General features: G+C 42.3%; 1 protein-coding gene across 1 annotated transcript in view; it reads left to right on the forward strand.

Moving 5' to 3' along the window:
- Nucleotides 1–15,543, forward strand: part of LOC126388162 (transmembrane channel-like protein 3) — a 207,842-nt gene that overhangs the window by 117,595 nt on the left and 74,704 nt on the right. Inside the window, exons 13-14 of the mRNA XM_050041079.1 lie at nt 6,561–6,824; nt 12,509–12,637. Coding sequence (XP_049897036.1) covers nt 6,561–6,824; nt 12,509–12,637 — 393 coding nt within the window. The remainder of the gene's footprint in view (nt 1–6,560; nt 6,825–12,508; nt 12,638–15,543) is intronic.

Here is a 15,543-nt window from a genome sequence, read left to right on the forward strand (position 1 = left end):
AACATTTAAGTGTGGAAAACATGCAAAAAAGTAAGAAATCAGGAAGGGGGCAAACACTTTTTCACACCACTGTATATATATATATATATATATATATATATATATATGTGTATATATATATATTCTTATGATCAATCAGCATACACACGCATGCACACACAAACACACACACACACACACACACACACACTTGCATACATATGAAACAGCAGAGGAGCATGGAGCATGAGGAGCAAACATAAGATAAGAGGAACTTTATTTATCTCAAAGGGAAATGCAATTAAGTCAGTGAGCTCATCTATTTATCAAAGAGTTATACAGTCTGATGGAGTTACATTTACACAATTTCACTCACATCTGGAGTCAATTTCACTTACAATTTCAACTGATTCATAATCAGAGTAGGCCTACGTTTTCGGAGATGTTAATTAACTATTTGGATTGTAATTGTGATGGTTTCAGCGGAGCAGTGAGTGTGTATTTGTGCACTACTTACGCATTCAGGTGGTCTGCAATACTTTGACACGCTTTCTCTTGTTGTTTTATAACTGTGGCGGTGTTGCCTTTCTTTTTGATTTGATCCTTTACCTCTTCGTAAGCCTCCATGAGGATTTCTGCCTCCGACGGGGAAAAGTACGCCGCTCTTGTTGCCATGATGAATCGGTGAATCTGTAATTGATGGCGGGGTCTATTTGAGGAAGCCACGTGCGCGCACTGATCCAGGATTGGTTTCACCTGGCTTGATGAATCCGTGTCTGCTCATCCTGGCTTGGTCTTTGTGCAACCAATTAAGCCTGGACGCTCTTGTTCTGGATTTGTTGAACCCAGCTCAGTCATTTATCCTGGATGTCTGAATCCTACTTTTGTGCAACGGGCCCCTGGTGAAGACATACATAAACAACAATATTCCTGTTAATCTCGACCCTCTAGAGTTTGCTTATCGACCTAACATATCTGTTGAGGATGCTGTATCACTGTCTATTCATACTGTGCTTGAACATCTGGAGTGCAAAAATGCTAATATGTCAGATTGCTGTTTATCGATTCCATCTGCAGGTGGATTTACGACTTTCTGACAGGCAGAACTCAGACAGTACGAGTTAATGCCAACTACTCATCCACAGTTGTTCTTAACACCGGTGCGCCTCCAGGCTGTTGCCTTAGTCACCAGAAACACCACAACAACATAATTGTGAAATTCGCAGACGATACCACAGTTATTGGACTCATTATTAACAATGACGAGGCTGCTTATAGGGACGAGGTAGCAAATCTGTCTGTTTGGTGCAACAACAATAACCTTTCTCTGAATGTTGCAAAAACAAAAGAACTAATCATTGATTTCAGGAAATCCAATTCCACACACCTTCCTGTTTGTGTTAATAATGCTGCTGTTGAGATTGTGAACTCCTTTAAGTTTTTGGGCATTCGAATCACTGACTCCCTCTGCTGGTCTTTGAACACCAGCATGTTGGTCAAAAAGGCATAACAGAGACTATTCTTTCTGAGGTGTCTCAAGAAAAATGGTTTGTCCACAAGTTCTCTCATCAATTTCTACAGATCAACTATTGAAAGCATTCTCACAGGAGGCATCCTAGTTTGGTTTGTCAGTATTACAGCTCAGGATCATAAGCTCATTAAAAAAACAGTAAAAACCCCTTCAAAAATCATTGGATCACCACTGCCACAGGTAACGGACATCTACACCACCCGCTGCAAGAACAAGGCTCTACACATCCTAAAGGACTCTTACCACCCAGCACATAGCCTGTTCTCCTACCTCTCTTCAGGCAAACGTCTACAGAGCATTAAGGCACGCACCAGTCACCTCAAGGACAGTTTTTATCCACAGGCCATCAGACTGCTAAACAGTAGCACTTAGTGCTATGTGTGCACGTGATTATTCCTCTGGATGTTTATTGAATGTTGTTTATACTATTTTACTTTTTATTGACTTATTATTTATTTTTTATTGTTTTTTTTATTGTGATATGAGGGTTGAGAAGGGGTCTGGCAAAATGCATTTCATTGCATTGACTGTACACTGTACTTTTAATGTATATGACAACAATAAACTAAACTAAACTTAACTTACAGAGCGCAGTTTACACATTTGCATTTTAGGCAAGTTACAGTCGATGTAATATAAAAACTTGTAGCTGTATTGAACCAAGAAATCGTAGTTTTACTAGGCATACATTATAAAGCATGTTGTAATAAAGACACGTGAATGCATTATTTTCTTATCATGTAATTTATTTTCTAGAAGCTCGATTTTTAGTTTGTAGTACTCCTCCTGTAAACAAAGTACTCTCTTGTGCTGTTGGAGGACATCCATTTCAATTTCCAATTTTCTGTCCTGCAGGGGTGGTGTTGAGGCAGCAGCAGCATCAGACAGGCTTTGAACAGGCTGAGGGTCGCACACCTGCGAAGTTGAAGGCCCTGGTTCCTCAGATCGCAAACACTGTTAATTCAAGACAGTTTAGTTTTTGTTTTTTATTAATATCATAAAAAAATATAAAATGTATATGCGTCATGACCTATACTTTAAATTCAATTTGTTTGACATTCTGTTTACTTGCCTATTGGTACATAAAAAACAACTTGTTCTACCTTTCCTACCTTCTTACCTCTCCTTCGCTGGAGTTGCTCCGGGTGAGAGGCGGAGGGTCGGGGTGGGCTTTTTGATAGCCCCCAGACTCTCTGCCTGTACGTTGTGTCAGGTTCGGTGATGGGAGGATCTCGTCCCTGCTTATTGCAGATGACGTGGTCCTCCTAGCTCCATCGAACAGTGACCTCCAGCTCTCGCTGGGACGGTTCGCAGCCGAGTGTGAAGCGGCTGGGATGAGAATCAGCACCTCCAAGTCTGAGGCCATGGTCCTCAGCCGGAAAAGGGTGGATTGCCCACTCCAGGTCGGGGGGGAGGTCCTTCCTCAGGTGGAGGAGTTTAAGTATCTCGGGATCTTGTTCACGAGTGAGGGTAGGATGGAGCGGGAGATTGACAGGCGGATTGGGGCGGCGTCAGCAGTGATGCAGGTGCTTAACCGGTCCATTGTGGTGAAGAGGGAGCTTAGCCAGAAAGCGAAGCTCTCGATTTACCGGTCGATCTACGTTCCAACCCTCACCTATGGTCACGAGCTCTGGGTAGTGACCGAAAGAATGAGATCGCGAGTACAAGCGGCCAAAATGAGTTTCCTCCGCAGGGTGGCTGGGCTCAGCCTTTGGGATAGGGTGAGGAGCTCAGACATCCAGGAGGGACTCGGAGTAGAGCCGCTGCTCCTCCACATCGAGAGGAGCCAGTTGAGGTGGTTCGGGCATCTGGTAAGGATGCCTTCCAGACACCTCCCTTGGGAGGTGTTTCGGGCGTGTCCAACCGGGAGGAGACCTCGGGGCCGCCCCAGAACACGCTGAAGGGACTACATCACCCGGCTGGCCTGGGAACGCCTCGGGGTTCCCACGGAAGAGCTGACGGAAGTGGCTGGGGAGAGGACTGTCTGGGCTTCTTTGCTGAGGCTGCTGCCCCCGCCACCCGGACCCGGATAAGCGGAGGACGACAAGTACGAGTACGAGTACGAGTACGAACTTAACTTTGCCAGGAGTTGTAAGATGTATAGCACTCACCTGTGAGTGAGGATTCCCGTTTGTGTGCTGCAATCTCCACTCTTGCTTTGGACTGCAACACATACCACCTCTTTTCACACGCACAACTAGAGGGAATACAGTGTTTATCTGTTGCGCTATGTCCTCCCATGCCTGCCTCTTGGCGTGCGCTGTGATACCTGGGCCAAATTGAACCTCTTAAAATAGTTTTCCGCTTGTCAACTAATTGGGCCAACAGAAGACATTGCTCCTCTGTCCAGTTGGGTTTTCGGGTTCATTTGTTTGCTTCCATTGTCATTTGGTCACTGGTTTATGGTAGGTTTACGCCAAACCTGCCACTTAAATAGATTGGCCAGCAATCACAGATATTGATTAAATCTGATTACCACTGGCACCACTGTTGCCTTTACTCCCCACATCTTTTCTAGCTCCTCTTTCAGCCCTTGGTATTTTTCAAGCTTCTCGTGTTCCTTCTTCCTGATGTTGCTGTCACTTGCATTGCTACATCTATCATCACTGCTTTCTTCTGTTGTTTGTGTATCAACACGATGTCTGCGTGTTTAGCCATCACCAGTTCGTCAGTCTGGATCTGGAAGTCCCACACAATCTTAGCTCGTAGGAGATGTCTTCCATTGTGACCTTGGCACTTCCAGCCCATACTCAGTGCAGATGTTCCTGTACACTATGCCAGCTACCTGGTTATGGTGTTCCATGTGGATCTTCCTGCCTGCATCTTACACCCTGCTATTATGTGCTGAACTGTCTTCGGAGCATCTTTGCATAGCCTGCACCTAGGGTCCTGTCTGGTGTGGTTGACCCCTGTTGCTATTAATCTTGTACTAAATGCCTGTTCCTGTGCTGCCAAGATTAGTGCTTCCATGCTGTCTTTCAGTCCAGCCTTTTCCAGTCACTGGTAAGATTTTCTGATGTGGGCCACTTCTTCAATCTGTCGGTGGTACATGCCGTGCAGGGGCTTATCCTTCCATGATGGTTCATCCTCCTCTTCTGCATTCTTGGGTTTCTGCTGCCCGAAGTATTGACTTAGCAGCTCATCTTCGGGGGCCATCTTCCTGATGTATTCCTGGATCTTGGTTGTTTTGTCCTGGACAGTGGCTCTGATGCTCACCAGTCCTTGACCCCACCTCAGATCCGTAGCCACTCTTTATGATGAGTTGGCTGAGGGGGTTTAGGCCTATGCAGAACAGTAGTGGGGACAGTGCATCTCCTTGGCATATGCTGCACTTGATGGTAACTTGTGCAGTTGTCTTTGAGTTGGCCTCCAGAGTCATTTTCCACACCTCCATTGAGTTCTTGATGAAGGCTCTTAGTGTCCTGTTGTGGTGTACATTTCCAAGCATTGTGGTTATGTGGTGGCACTGAGTCATGGGCTTTCTTGTAGTCAATCCAGGTGGTGCATAGGTTGGTCTGCCTGGTCTTGCAGTCTTGGGGGACTGCTCTATCGACCAGTAGCTGGTGCTTGGCTCCCTTGGTATTACTACTACGTCCTTTCTGGGCCTTGCTCATGGCCATGTGCCTATTCATCTTAGCCGCTATGACGCCTGACAGGAGCTTCACTGTTGTACAGAGGTAGGTTATTGGCTGGTAGTTGGATGGAACCGTGCCCTTCTGGGGATCCTTCATGATCAGGACCGTCCGTCGGTCATCCACTCTGGATGGGTCTCATCCATCAGCAGCTGGCTCATTTGTGCTACCAGGTGTTCATGGAATGCACTTAATTTCTTAAGCCAGTAGGTGTGGATCATGTCAGGGCGTGGTGCTGTCCAGCTCTTCATACCTGACACTCTGTCTTGGATGTCTGCCGATGTAACGGTAACTGGCTCTTGTTCTGGGAGATTGCTGCAGTCTGCTCTTAGCCACTAGCCACTTAGCATCGGTGTTGTGTGATGCCTCCTTCTTCCTATGCTCTTAAAGTATTTTTTCAGTTTCAACCCTGGGTGGATCTATTCTTGGGGCTTGGTACCCAATCTCGAAATGGGGGGATCCCCACTTTGACCTGTCATGCTGGCTCCTCCTTGCCGTAGCATGTTTGTTGAACCTCATCAATCTCTAGTTGTGATAGCTGTTGTCATTTGTGGACGTTGGAACACTGGGCCAGGAGTTATTTCTTTGTCAGTGTTGATGTTGGGTTTCGAAGCATCCATATGTCCCACATCCTCTGCATGTAACCACTCTCGCTGGGGTTACTTGTTTAGTAGCATTCCAACAGTCCTCTATCTTCTGTTCTAGTCCATCTATGCTTTGTTCCAGTTCCCAATTTCTCATCAGGGTTCCCTGGTTCCCCAACACCTGAAGCGAAACTTATTGACTGGGTGACATTCAAGCCGGTATGACTCCTGTTTTTGTGGTTGCACTCATCCTGAGGTAGAGGGTTAATATTTAAAGGTTTCTTTTTCCAGTCTCACACTCACCAGGAGGGTACAAACCCAGTCTGACTTGGATACTGTGTAACATAGCGTTAAATACATAATGTAAAATAACATAAAAATATGACAATAACACAAATATGCACACTTTACAACTATCAAACGCGGTGAAATTACATGTAAATTGCAAGGTTTTGCTCTTAGCCATCATTAAAAGTGCAAATTAGGCATGCTACATCTGTTGTGTCTGTGCCCTGATGTTGTTTGCCATGACATAATTTGAGCATGTTACTAAAAACACAATGTTTACACATTTATGTTTGTGTTGAGGTTAAATGAGATTGGAGTGAGCCAGCCAGGCCAGCTGTTTCCCGTGTCCAGTCTTCATGCTTAACGTCGGCCTGTTTGAGGCTCTGCACTGAACACACAGACATGATACTGATATGTGTATCTTCTCAACTCAAGCCATTTCCCAATATGTTGAACTATTCCTTTCACAGCTGTGACATTATTAGTTGCCCATAAGAGTATCATAGCATGTAGCTGGTGATGGACCCTACTGTATTTGTCTTCCAGGTCCCATTGAATCCAGGTAACTGGTCTGACCCCAGGTCCTTCCTGGCCACCATCTCTCAGCCTGAGGTAGACAGCCCATCCACTCTGGTTTCTGAGATCTCTGTCTTTGAGCCACGCAACAGCACCATAGCGACCATTGCCATGGTTCTCGATGTTACAAACACCAGCACGAGCAGGTCAGGGATCATCTCCAACCAGACAGCTCTGTTTGAGAAGAACACCCGCTCTCAGCAGGACCAATGCTGGGAGACCTATGTTGGACAGGTTCTCTCTTTTGATTGCTATACAATATACTTCTTCACATGGCATGTTTTGTGCCTTTCTTCAACAGGAAGTTGGTCCACTGAAAATAAAGTCACACAAATTCTAATGAGTGTCTAAAGCCAGACTGGGGTCACTTTTACTGAATGCGTTCCCTTATGACTAAAATGCTGTTTCAGTGGCTTTGAAATATTGAATATAAAAGATTTAGGGTAAAATTGATAAGAATTAGGGGTGATTGATATATCGAATATACTGTAATGTATCACGGCTTGTTCTTTGTGCGATGTACAATATGACTATTGCAAATTTCTAGTATAAATGGCCACGTAACTTTTTAAGTCACCGACATGAAACTCGCTTTGGCATTTCAGTTTTCTCCCGTTGCTCTCTCCCTCTCCCAAACACACACGCACGCATGAGCACACACACACACACACACACACACACACACACACACACTCAAAGAAATACTCACAATCATGCTACTTCACACACACTCCTGTCCATTCTGATATATATATATGTATGTATATATATATATATATATATATGGAGCGTTAAGTGTCCGCCCCCTTCCTCCCCCCACTATTCACATAATAAGGACGTGACAATTCTACAGTAAACACAATAGAATGTCCTGCAGGCCAAAGTATCACTCACCTGTTATGAGGTAAACATATTTTGGAGGATTATATGGCGGTATCATGTACAATTGGCGGGGTCAGCCGTTTCAGAGCAGTGCAGCTCATCAGATCCACAATTTGAATTACTGAAGCTGAATGTGTGGTTATACACATATAAAATCTGGAACACTTTGGAATCACAGTGTGACTCTATGTGAGAGTATGTGTATCGATTGTAAATGATGTGGCAATTTAGGACTTTTTCAGCTGTTGTCTTTACTTCACTCTGAAAAGGAATCAGGATGTGAATATGTCTGTGAGTGTCTGTGGGCGGGGCTTCACTTTGCCTCACCTGGGAGCAGTACCTTTTGTATATTCAGTGAAAAGAAGGATTACCCTTCCCACTGCCAATTCTTTATCCCAAAACAAGATGCCGGACATTTTTAGATAGGCATTTAATTGTCCAAATTGATGGAGCAAATGGAAGTGTTAATGCTTCATACATACCTAAGACTTAACTGAATCACCTCAGCTGACATAAAAAAATTCATCACAATGATTTAAGTCAGTTTTTTCACACACTGTAGCAGAATTCTATAACTACTTTTCACAAAAGTTTCCTTTAGCCAATTGTTTGTATAATTAAGAAATACATTCTCCCTAAAAGCCATTTGACTCTGAAGTTACTGCTTACATTTGTTCAAATTGTACAACAACATTAGAGAGTGCCAAAATCAGTCATTTGAAACTCCCTCAGTCCCCAGAGGGTTAATGATGCACACCTGGGGGCACTTGCTAGCCTGTTCCAATGTGTGTTCACCGAATGCTAGGTTGGACTCTTGCCTTGCCTCTGTAGGATCCTTCCTTTGAGGGACCTGTCCTACCAAGAAATGATCCTTTACTTTAAGAAACACCATTCAAGTTAACAGCAAAAGCCTGAGATCAAAATAAAAGCACCAGTGGTTCCACTTTGATTATTATATCAATACTTTATTTAACTTTATTCTAACAGTACTTTATTTAACTTATGACAGTACAGATACTTTATTATGACTGTAGCTATTTTATTTAACTTCACTTTAACTGTAATATTGCAATATTTATTTTTAAGCCATATCGCCCAGCCCTAATTTGAATACGAGTGCCACTATAGTACTGTGGATGTCAATCAGAATACAAAAATTAAAATAATAATAATAATGATGAATAAAAATCAGAAAACATTTGCAGGGGCTGATGGGAATGTTAAATGAATTGATATATAGCCCTATATAGTCCAGTCTTGGTAAACATTCACTCACCTGACAACAAAAGCACCATTCACCCATCATTCACGTACTCAAGAATGAATGTGTATGAATGAGCTCATCAGATACATGTTCACACACACAGTTTGGGGTTTAGTATTTTTTGGATTAAGTATCTTGCTCGAGGATACTTGGGCTGCTTCACCTTTTGAGCCATAGTTTTAATACAATTGTCATTATTCATTCATTCATTTTCCGTAACTGCTTATCCTGTTGGGGGTCACAGGGGGGCTGGAGCCTATCCCAGCTGACATTAGGCGAGCAGCAGATTACACCCCGGACAGGTTGTAACAGGGATAACACATAGAGACAGATAACCATTCACTCTCCCATTCACACTTATGGGCACTTTGGAGTCACCGCTCAACCTAACTTGCATGTCTTTGGATTGTGGAACAAGCTAGAGTACCCAGAGAAAACCCATGCTGACTCGCGGAAAGCATACAAATTCCACACAGAAGGGCCTCCCTACCCTCGGTTTGAACCCTCCACCCTCGGTTCGAACTAAGAACCCTCTTGCTGATGCTAACCACCCAACAAATGTCATTAGTGTTAGCTTATAAAATAAAGTATTGGACAAAGTGACTGCCACTATAAGGAATGTTAGGGGAACCACTAAAGTTATTAAATTCGTCCTGAGGGGGCATTACGGTGGCCGATAAGGACAAACGCGATGCAAATACAGAAACGCACTGCATATAAGAAAACAAATGCAAAGGGAAAATGCTGCAAATACAGAAACATGCTGCAAATACAGAAACGTGCTGCAAATAGAGAAACGCGCTGTATATGAGAAAACAAATGCAACGGGAAAACGCTGCATATACAGAAACGTGCTGCATATACTGAAACATGCTGCAAATAAGAAAATGCTGCATATACACTCATACAATGGAAGTGCTCCAGGCCTCTAGGGGCAGTGCTGAGCTTCCACCCGAGAGACAGACGAGTGAGCGAGAAGAAGAAAGTTATGTTTGGAGGAAAGTTGGAGCCGGGACAGGCAACACAGAAAGGTACTATTCTTTTTTCTTTTTCTTTTTTTCTTGTTTTTCACATGTGGCCCTTATCTTTTACTGTATAATGAAAGTGAAGCTGATTTACACAGCTGACGTTAGCGTGCTAGAGACTTTGAGTTCTACATGAGTAGTGTATCCGTAGTGGTAATGTTAGCTAACGTTACTGTAACTAACGTTACTTTCTGGGACACCCCAGGGATTTGATTGCAGTTAACGTTAGTTTATTTTCGACCTTGTCTCCACATATGATTGGATACTTTATTGATCAGTGACAGGCTTTTGAATAAGAGAAAGGTGGAGAGAGGCGAAAGGGAGAGCAGAGAAGGTGTGTAAAAAGAAATGCAACGGGCAGAGGTGCAGAGGGCAAAAAGAAGTTAAGCCGTGAAGAGATGACAACTGTTCGAGCCACTAAAGCTATTTAGATCCCAATGAGCCCACTCTGTCCTGCTCCTTTGCTTCTGGAGCAACGGAAACAAACTATAGAAACTATAGAAATATGGAATATGTCGACTTGCGAGATGACATCAGCTGGCATTCAGAGCAGTCTGAGGCTTGTGCTTTCTACTCACAGGGATTACTTCTACGTATTCTACCCCATTATTTGAAACTTTGGCCATGTATAATATGAGCAACCGATAATTTAACATTATATACATACATGTATATGTGATGAGGAATGCAATGCAATGCAATGCAATGCATAAATCCCCTTTAAAAAGAGTTAATAAAGGAGTAATGAATAAAGCAAGGTCTGGTCTAGAGTCCTTTCTTAAATTTAGGGAAATAAAAGTGAGGGAGAGAAAGACATTATTTTCAAAGACACGTCTTAAGTCTAAGAAGGAACAGAAAACAGTGAAGGTATGCTCACACACCAGTGACCATGTAGACTCATAAAATCAAATGACAGATTATATAGATGTGTTACATTTTATTGATTTCCATTTTCTTCTCTTTCTTTAGATGGAAATACTTCCGAATCAGATCCTCTTACATGGGGCTGTCCGATGCTGACCCTGACAAACAAAGGGAGAAAAAGATAAAGAGACAACATTTTTCAGCAAGAACAGGCTGCAGCACATTATCCAGTCTGCAGAGAAGACCTTCAGCTGCAATCTGCCGTCTCTTGTGGACCTGTACACAATGGGCCTCATTCTGCAAACAAATTTAGAACTTCCTCAGACCATGCGTATGCACAAATTATGACAGCCTAGCTGTCTTACAAAATATTGAAACTTGCCTTTTAACTAAATGTAAAGCATATCAAAATCACGTTCATTAAAAAAAAAAACTTTAATAGAAGCCTTGGAAGTGTTTTTATGGTGGATTTATTTGATTTGATTTTCCTTGTTTGTAGGATTTTAATATAAATGTCATGATAATCTGTTTCCTATGTTAGGCTCTTTTGTTTCATTTTTATGAATGTATTGGGTTAGATTATTTATCATTATCATTGCTATTATTTATTATTATCATCACAATCAAAGTTGGGTGAAAGTCCTTGCTGGATGTAATCACTTTCACCTTCATGTTTTTATCCCACTCGTGCATATTTCCTATAATGGCGGCGAGCCTCTGATCTTGGATTATTGCAGCCCATGGAGTTTTCATTATGAATAGCAAAAGTGTCTTTTCTGTCCTCCTCCTCGGACTCGGGCAGTGCAGCGTTGTGTCCGCGGTACAGACTGAATGGGAGGAGGCGGCACTCAGCGCTGATAGACAGCAGGCAAATCAGAGACAACATTATTTTATGATTGTTTCACAGCGGTTCAGCTCTAAACACAAATAGATAATATTTAATTTTATAACCCAAAAACTAATATCAAATTATTTATGATATGAGCTGTTAAAAGTCTATAATGAATAAGTCTATAATGTAATCATGACCTCTGTATTATACATTAAAAAATGTTCAGAAAAGTAGGCCTCCGAACTGAAACCTGCGGTGTACAGGAAAGTAACGTTAGCTAACATTACTACTACGGATACACTACTTGTGTAGAACTCAAAGTCTGTAGCACGCTAATGTCAAATAAACACCAGCACGAGCTTCACTTTAATTATACAGTAAAAGATTAGGGCCACATGTGAAAAACAAGAAAGAAAGAAAAAGAAAAAAGAATACGTACCTTTCTGTGTTGCCTGTCCCGGCTCCAACTTTCCTCCAAACATGACTTTCTTCTTCTCGCTCACTCGTCTGTCTCTCGGGTGGAAGCTCAGCACTGCCCCTAGAGGTCTGGAGCACTTTCGTTGTATGAGTGTATATGTAGCATTTTCTTTTTGCATTTGTTTTCTTATTTGCAGCACGTTTCAGTATATGCAGCACCTTTCTGTATATGCAGCATTTTCCCGTTGCATTTGTTTTCTCATATGCAGCGCGTTTCTCTATTTGCAGTGTGTTTCTGTATTTGCAGCACATTTCTGTATTTGCAGCATTTTCCCGTTGCATTTGTTTTCTTATATGCAGTGCGTTTCTCTATTTGCAGTGCGTTTCTCTATTTGCATCGCGTTTGTCCTTGTCGGCCACCGTATTATACTGATAAGAAGGATTACAACAGCTTCTCTCCATGCAAGTCCTGTATGAGCAGACAGCTGAGTGCTGAAACACACAGCTGCAGACACTACTAATGTAATGAGCAGGTTTTGAGTAGCCTGCTTTGAGTGGTGAATAATTAAAGAAACTGCATATGTTTGTATATTTACATGATGTTCTCACGACAGTGTTTATGGTGTGTCTCCAGGAGATGTTGAAGCTGTCCATCATTGACATGATCTTCACAGTGGCCAGCATCCTGCTCATTGACTTCATCAGAGGTTTGGTCGTTCGCTACCTGAGTGACTGCTGTTGCTGGGATTTAGAGAGCAAGTTTGTAAGTTGTACACGCGTTGAGTTTTTGTGTTTTAAAACTTAAAAAAAAAAAAAAGTATAACTGCTGTAAAACAGTGAATATCCATTTTTAATTTTTTTTGTATGGATCAAGTTAACAAGATATATATTAGTGAGATCTAGAGGCCCACAAAGCATTTTCCCCACAGACCAGTAAAATAACCGTTGACCGGACACCTCCAACTGCCACCAAGGTTAATTTGAAATCTTTTCATTATGAATTTTTGATCCATTGAGGTTGCATATATGTAAAACTTTCCTTGAGCCAAGATAAGCAATAAAAAAATCTGTGATGTGATCAGAATGTATTGGTTGGGTAAGAAGGCGGGGTTTCCATGCACTCTATACATTTTTAAGTGTTAATCTATGGCTGCAAATACTTAGATGTCAGTCAGAATTGGGTCAATAACAATTCTCCACCTCAGCCAGATTTACTATGCTGCACTGTAGGTTCACGCTGACTCAAACTTACGTACAGGAGTCGAGACCTGACATGAGATTTGATCGTAGCTTCCACTCACATCCTCATTGATAAATACAGAGCTGTGCTTGGAAATGACTATACACCCAGTTTTCTGTCATAAGTTTGTTTTATTAAATGAGGGCCAGTGTCAGGGCCAGGTTCCTTCCTTGTCTTCTCTTTGTAAAAGAACTGACACGCATCCCCTTCACAGATCCTGAGTGCAGGTGGGGGAGATTAGTATGAAGGTATAGTAGTAAGGTATAGTAAAAAGGTTTGAGCACCTGTAACAGTAGAATTTGTAGTTGTGTACAGTGATTTGTATGTGTGTAAGTATGAGTTGTGTACTTGTACAGTGATTTTTATGTGTGTCAGTATGAGTTGTGTACTTGTAGATTTTTTTTTCTCTCCACAAATACAACACAACACTTACACATTCACAAATTCTTAATTACAGGTGCACAAATCCTATTTTACAAGTCACAGATTAAAAAACTGACACGCTCACATTTTTGCTCCTATTGTTGCAGTATATTTGGTGCAAAACATATTTGTGCACCTGTATCAAACAATGTGAAGTTGTGGACAAAATTTGAATATGTGCAAACCTGAATGTGAACTTGTGCAAAAAATGTTCAATGTATGTAAAATAATTTCTCAGGAAATTATTTGTGTTCCTTTAAAACACAAATACAAATCAATAATTACAACTGCTCGAATCTTCCCCACGAGTCACAGATTCTGTTTCCTTCCCCACGAGTCACAGATTCTGTTTCCTTCCTCACGAGTCACAGATTCTGTTTCCTTCCCCACAAGTCATAGATTCTGTTTCCTTCCCCACGAGTCACAGATTCTGTTTCCCTCAACTACAAATCACAAATCGTGCCTCCACTGAGATATTTGGTGAAAAACTATCTGTGCATTCAGTCTATGGAGAAAAAGGCGGGTGCTGATCTGAGATCGACTGATTCCACAACCAATCAGAGGAGAGGGGCTTTTGTCCCACAGCCAATCAGAGGAGAGGGGCTTTTGTCCCACAGCCAATCAAAGGAGAGTGACTTTTGTCTGCATGGCGGAGTGAGAAGGAGAGAAGGCCTGCCAGTGCTGGATTGTTTTCAAACTAACAGCAGCAGAGATAGCGATTTTGGCAACATTCAAGGTAGGTTGTATTTTTAACCACATTAATAAATAAACTGCGACGCGAAGCTGAGAAATTTAGCTTCCTGTCACTTTTCCTCTGTTTTACTAACCCTCCTCCCTGCCGTGTGCATTTGTTTTCAATGAAGTCGTTGAGAAATCAATCCGTGGAGCGGTTGATTATCATACACATGTTACGATGTGTGTATTGTTGTAGTCTTATCTGCCATAAACTGTAACAAGAGATTACGGGGCGCGTGTGTGGCACGGTCGTGGTGCCACTGAGAGGAGAGCTGTGACCCCGGGTGAGATCAGCTCATGCAGGGTTAGTTTTTAGACAAGACACGCGGAAGGGAGAGCGTCAGATTCATATGCTGTTTTACAAGATAATCCTTTGTAGATAGAAAACATGGATCTATAAAAATACTAGTTAATATCTATGCTTGAGAGATGGTAACGTAGTAAATTGACAATTACTCCTATTCTCCTCTTTCTGTGTGTTGCTCTGAGGTTTGAGGTGGAGCTGCAGGGTTGGGCGGAGGTATGTGGGGAAGTTTGTGCTGTTGAACGTAACCATTGTGAAACAATCAGAAAATTAAAGCTGCAAGCAGCGATGAACGGGCCCTCGCACCTTCATGCAACTCGGGGGGGCTGGCAGGATGCCTTCTGACGTGTCAGTTCATTTCTGTCAAAGTTAGATATCGCATGCAGGAGTGACTCTGCATATCCTTGATACAGTGCTGGAATGACATATTTCACATTTTGTATCACTTCCTCTTTCCACTAGAGGGAGTTGGAGAGCGCACTAATTCATCAATCGTCAATCAATTTTATTTATAAAGCCCAATATCACAAATCACAATTTGCCTCACAGGGCTTTACAGCATACGACATCCCTCTGTCCTTATGACCCTCGCAGCGGATAAGGAAAAACTCCCCAAAAAAACTATAATTATACATCATGTTTTTGTACATCAAATATACACCACAGCATGTAACTTTCAGATAAATCGAAAAATAAGCGTTTGATAAGACCTACTTCCTGTCGCCACTAGGTGGGTCTATCAGTATCAGGAAATATGGGCGGGACTAATATGAATCGTGAAGTTTGGTGGAGACAGGTCTATTTATGCCAAAGCTACAGCAATTTCGTTTTTCATGGCGAGACCTCAAGATTCAACGCTCGGCAGCGGGCGCACCATTCAACATTGGGCAAATCCTGTGATAACTTTTGGTCACAACGTAGTCACGCTTACATACACCAAGTTTGGAGCCAATCTGATTAAATCTGC

The sequence above is a fragment of the Epinephelus moara genome, chromosome 1 (genome assembly GCF_006386435.1).
Source record: "Epinephelus moara isolate mb chromosome 1, YSFRI_EMoa_1.0, whole genome shotgun sequence".
In the NCBI taxonomy this organism is placed as follows: Eukaryota; Metazoa; Chordata; class Actinopteri; order Perciformes; family Serranidae; genus Epinephelus; species Epinephelus moara.